The sequence below is a fragment of the Phoca vitulina genome, unplaced genomic scaffold (assembly GCF_004348235.1).
Source record: "Phoca vitulina isolate PV1807 unplaced genomic scaffold, GSC_HSeal_1.0 scaffold18, whole genome shotgun sequence".
Taxonomy (NCBI): domain Eukaryota; kingdom Metazoa; phylum Chordata; class Mammalia; order Carnivora; family Phocidae; genus Phoca; species Phoca vitulina.
The window spans coordinates 4,426,774-4,432,773 of NW_022589721.1; the positions used below are offsets into that span (position 1 = coordinate 4,426,774).

The following is a 6,000-nucleotide window of genomic DNA, read 5'->3' on the forward strand; positions in this document are numbered from 1 at the left end:
CTTGTTCTATTTCAGGGCCAAATATTAATTCAGTTGTTGAAAACAATTATGCCGGAGATGAAGTTGAAACAAGTGTCTCTCGAGTGAGTAATCAGCATGTGGTATTCTTTACCTGTAGGTTGAAGAAAAAGTCCCAGTCGGTGGATATTACCGCTCCCGGGTTCAGCCCTCTGGCTGCTGCAGGAAAGCCAACGCCACAAGCCAGTAAGCCCCCCACACCCAAGACGCCCATCATTGAAGAAGAGCAGAACAACGCGACCAATACCCAGAAGCATCCTTCTCGGAGGAGTGAACTGAAGAGGTTCTACACCACTGGTGAGCACCAGACATTTTATGCATGTGAACAGGTGCAGTCTGTCTGAACAGCCCTGTGAATGCGTGGGTCTGCAGTTAAATGCCCCCTTGCTTATAGGACACGCGTATCTTTCTGCTGGTTGATGCGGTCATTTTCTCATGCAGTTTGAACATGGAGATGGAAGAGCACTGAGAACCTTCCACAAAGTTAAGTTAGAGAGCAGGCTTGGGGACCGTCCATGTCCTGGCCTGAGGGGAGTTAGTCGTATGTATCTATGGTTCTCCAGTGTGTGAGTTTATGTGCTATCGCTTTCGTTTTTGCCCCTCTCAGCCAACGCCACTTCTTATTTATTTGTGTTTCTTCTTTTCATGTTTCCTCCAGGCTTTCAAGTCTCTGACCATGTTCTGTCAGGTTGTTGAGACAGTGGTTGATGTGCCCCTGTAACTAACAAAGCCATTAAGAAAACAGAGGCTGAGGGAGGACAGATTGCAGTGCAGGTGTGCATTGGCCTTGCACGTTACTTCACTTTGGAGGGATTGAACCCCACATAGAACCCATCAGCTAAGGAAATAGTAAACTGGGGGTAGAGTCGTGCAGGCACAATGCCCCTTTTTTTGCATAGGGGAGATAAATCTACCCAGGAAGAGGAGATGGAGGCTTGACATTGCTTATTATTTCATTTTAGAGAGATTTGGTCATATCCAAAAGCCTTAAAAGTAGAGACTATGGCTTCATGGTTTACCAAAGTTACATCAAAGGGTCACATTTTATTTGGTATCTACCACCTCAACCCAATATGGGATGTTTGAAAATTTTGTCTCAGCTACTTTAGTGTTCTTATCTAGAGATCACACTCAAGAGGCCAGATTTCTAATTCTTACTCCCACATCAATTTTCTGTGTGACTTTGTCAAGACATGTTTTGTGTCTTTGGGTTAAGTTGTATCCTTCAAGCTTGAAGACATGCCTCCATGTAGGCCTAGCATTGTTTCAGGATATGGCAACTAAAATCACGCTTTCCCTTTCTGCCATTTTATGTCCTCTTCCTATATCTACTCTCTGGTGTCCTCTTTCCTGATGAAGATGTTCAAATCTTATTTTTCAAGAGAGAGCAGGCACGGTGTCTTTGAGGATATCAATAGTCAAGTAATAAGAATTGATATAAGACAGTGTAAACAGTCTTATTTTTAAAACTTACAATAGCATGTTTCTAAAAATCAGTTAACTAGAAAAGCCCATAATGTTTACATAACTGACTCTCTGTTTTCCAGTATCCTCTCCTTCCACCCTTTAACGTGTCGACCACCTTCTATTGCTTTTCCAACTTACTAACTGGCTAAGAAGAAACGGTATTTTGCCTTCAGAAAATAAAGTTTATCATATAAATTCAATGTTCTTTAAAGATGAGAAAATGAGGGAGAAACAATGACAAGCTTGGCCACATAAATAAAGAGATAAGCCTAGAAAATAGAAGTCTAAATGGTGAGTTTGGGTTACAGAGAGAGGAAGTGTGAGTTACCATAAATGACCCTACCACTAGTGAATATTTAATTAGTGGACTTGCAACAATTTGATTCATAACCAGTGCCAATGGCATGTCTATTATGATAAAAGAGATATCTGAATTGTTAACTTCATGTGTTTTTATAACCCCTCTACTAATTTGGACCCGTAACTATTATTTTCAAGGCTGAAATATTAGCAACTATGTAATCGCCTGTATTGAAGGGTTATTTCACAAAACAAGTTTCTTTCAGTATCCCTTAATGATATGTGTTGGTAATAACAACAACAACTAAAAGTACCCCTTATTGGTAATGCCATCTACCAGGCACAAGTGAAGCTTGTTAGGTAGGTGTTCTACTCTTTATGTTTATAGATAAGGGATAGAACCTGAGAGAAGTTAAGGAGCCGTGAGCAAGAGATAGCAGATTCTGCAGATGAAATTAACCTTCTCTTGTGACACTTCAGAATCAGCCTTCAGTTATTCAGAAGGCTACCTGCAGAGGTGTGCCAAATGAGTTTCTATAGGTAATACAGTAGAGTAGTATTTTTACTTCAATTCTCAGATAATCTCATTTAAGGAAACCATGCCAGCTAACCCATCCACCAGCCAATGTGCACTTTCATTGAAAGGTATCTTTCAATGTTTCAATTTATGGTTCACACAATTGAATAAAACCTAGGAGCCCTCATGTGGCTAAGTTTAGTACTACATTTAAGTTTTGCAATGAAGAGCAGTACTGTATTTAAGTGAAATAATATATTTAAAATCAAACAATGATTCTGGGAATTAAAGAATTTTCAAATTAAAAAAACTAAAAGATTTTGAAGTTATTTAACTGTCTTTTAGTGGCTGGTGGCACAGTAGCTTCTCTAGAAATTTCTTTTTTTTTTTTAAGATTTTATTTATTTATTTGAGAGAGAGAGAGAGACAGTGAGAGAGGGAACACAAGCAGAGGGGGTGGGAGAGGGAGAAGCAGGCTTCCTGCTGAGCAGGGAGCCTGATGCAGGACTCGATCCCAGGACCCTGGGATCATGACCTGAGCCGAAGGCAGACGCTTAACAACTGAGCCACCCAGGCACCCCTAGAAATTTCTTTTGATCTCACAGCTGTTATCCTTCATGAACCTATGTATAGAATCTATTTCCTATTGAGCGGACTCTAAGAAAGACATACAGTATTCTTGTATAGACAGTAGATTCGGGTCCTTAATTATTCCTGGTAAGAGAAACATATTAAACCTAATAGCAGCAAAATAATGACACAGCATAAACTCATTTTTTATAAGAGAATTAATCCATCTTACAAGAAGTGTAATAACATTTCATTGATTTGGAATGAGTAGGGGAAAAGCTATTCTCTATTGATGTGAAATATATGAATCTAAAGATAAATTAAAAGGAAGTAATCACCCTCCTTGCTTTTAAACTCCCTTGGCCTCTGACACTTACTTGTCCCCCTGATTTTCCTGTGTTGGCATATCTGTCTCCATACCAGGTTTCCATTAGTATGGGTAGGGGATGATGCCGTTAATTTCACTGATCCAAGTACTTAGTAGAGTGTGAAGTACATAGTGAGTGCTAAACAAGTTTTGAGGGTGGTAAAGAGGAGGGAGAAAGGGGGACTAGCAGAGGTTGTGAGGATTAACCTTGCCCTTGCTAGTGGAGGAGAAGAGGAGGAAATCGGCTAAGAGTTCAGTTTAAGGAGGAGCCTTGGAGGCTTCATTCTAGTTCTTCATTGCTCCTCAGAAAAGGATTGGAACACCTGCTGTGGAGAACGATGAATCAAATAATACTATCTATCTATCTATCTATCTATCTATCTATCTATCTAATCTATCTGTCTATCTAGATTAGAGTTATCAAAGTCCTCTTTTATTACTTATGCTATTTAAGTGCTCTCTGAAACTTCACAGAGAAGGCAGACAAGGATGGAACTTGGCCTTCCCAGGTTCCTGGCTCAGCAGGACTTCCAAACAGGTGTGCTATGGGGGCTCCTTGGCTCTCAGGTGTCCGAATGAATACCTTTGGAGCTGTCCTTCAGTTGAGACCTCTCCCTGTCAGGTCCTCACCTTGTCATATGAACTGACAGCCTGCTCACCTTCTTTAATCTCCTGTTGACTCTCATGGCTCAGTCTTTGCCTTTTATTCTATCTGTATTAATGTCACTGTAACACCTTCTCTTTGTAAAACACCACCTATGGTGAATCAGTTCTTTACACAATAATTTCCACTTATATTCAGATGAATGAATTCTGGGTTTATTTGGGGCATATGTATAACTCAAACTCTCCCACATATGAAAATATGTTCATTTATGAGTCTATTCATTAATTCAATTATATTTATTGAATGCCCACCACATGCCAGGCCTTATTTGAAGTTCTGCTAATAAAAAGAGTAAATAAGACCAAGTCCATGCCCTCGGGTGCTTATATTCTAGTGGGGAGGACAGGGTATAAATGATCAGAAAGTTAACACATTGTCAAGGAATGATAAGTATTTAAAGAAAAAAACAGGTTAAGAGAGAAAGGTGATAGAAAAGTTACTCTGTAAAATGTGTTTAAATCTTATAGTTTTTATTTGATGAATTTTGTCAGATGACCTATACAGTTCTGAGAAATCAATTAGCATGGTTTCAATTACAGGGCATTAGATGTGTTCATAATACATTTTTCAAAGAGTTGTTTTTACTTTCCTTGCATAGAATTAGGTTTTGAAAAGACTAATGGAATTGACATTTGCAGCATGAAGAAGCAAATGATTGAGGGGAAATTTAATGACCCTCAAGCTTCCCAGTATTGTTGAAAGAAGGGGTGTGCAGATGTTTTTCATTTCTACCAAGAAAAGAATAAGACACGACACGTGTCTGTAGTACAGAATATTGAAATTAAATAAAGAATGTGACACGTTTTAGTATATGTTACTGGAAAGTTTGCTTTTTGTTTTTTAAAGTACAGCTCTTACCTCTTTAGAATGGTTCAGGAGTCAATTTGCCTAGAGGGAAAGTGATAAGACCAGCTCTCAAAGATCCGAAATGATTTTGATCAATGTCAGGAAGGTCCTGGTGTACTCATTCCATGTGCTTATTAATCCCCTGCTTTTGCTCACATGATCAGCGATCAGTGGTGAGATAACTGGCAGCGGAATCTGATGTCTAAGTTGGAATCCCATTCCTCTTGGTAGTTATATGAGCATGCATAGGTACTTAGACTCTCAAAGCTCGGTGTCTTCACATCTTTCCTTTTTTACTAAAGTGTGTTGTGAGGAGTAGGTGAAATAGTCCGCATGAATGATCGTACTGGTGCCTGGAATGGGGAAGTTCTCCATCAGTGTTAGTGAGCTTGTCGTTGCTGTCGCTGGGCATCAAGTAAGCAGCCAGCACACATGATCCCTGGGTGGGATGTGAAGCTTAACCTGGAATTTATGTGATGCAAGCCTCCTATCTTTTTTTTTTTTTTTTAAGCCTCCTCCTATCTTTTGATCCTTGTAGATCTGGTCAACTTCTCTGTCCCGCTTCAAAAACCCTGCAGTGGTTCTTCACTCTCCCCAGAAAATAAGATTGTTGCTCTACAGCCCTTTCATATTCTGCCCCTACTTACTCTCCAGCTTTCTCTCAGACCCCAGCCCTACACTCTAGCCAAGCCAAATTCCTTATGGTTTCCCAGAGGTGTCCTTATGTATGCTATATCATGGGCTTGATGCTAGCTCTTCTTTCCACCTAGCATAGTGTTGGAATTCAACCCAAACTTCCCTTATAACCAGCCACACTTTCCCCAAATCTGATCAACATGAATAGTTTTCGAAGCATTTTAACATACCCACTGTCGTTGAATTCAATGGTTGCTTTAACATTGTTCAAGGATAAGTGGAACATACATTCTGACCACCATGCTGCATTCTGTAGAATTAAGTCTCTGAAAGTTGAATGACTTACTCATGATCACACTCTAAATAGTGGCAAAGCCAAGGAAAGAATCTACATAGACGGCTGACTAATAGTAAAGAGCTTATCATCTATCTACACATTTTCAGATCACATTCTCTTCTCAGAAGCAAAACAAAAATGAAATTACATTAACAGAGATGTCAGTGAGTGGTTCCCCAATGCAAGTTCATTCCACTGATGGTGAAACAGATCCATTAAAAAAGAATACTAGTTTTTCATCAAATTAGATTTATTCAACTGAAGTGACTGTCTTT

At 39.5% G+C, this 6,000-nt stretch overlaps 1 protein-coding gene across 1 annotated transcript in view; it reads left to right on the forward strand.

The window, feature by feature from the left end:
- LOC116639575 (oxidation resistance protein 1-like) overlaps nucleotides 1–362 on the forward strand; it is a 144,780-nt gene extending 144,418 nt beyond the window's left edge. Inside the window, exon 2 of the mRNA XM_032416099.1 lies at nucleotides 119–362. Coding sequence (XP_032271990.1) covers nucleotides 119–362 — 244 coding nt within the window. The remainder of the gene's footprint in view (nucleotides 1–118) is intronic.
- Nucleotides 363–6,000: the final 5,638 nt, after the last annotated feature.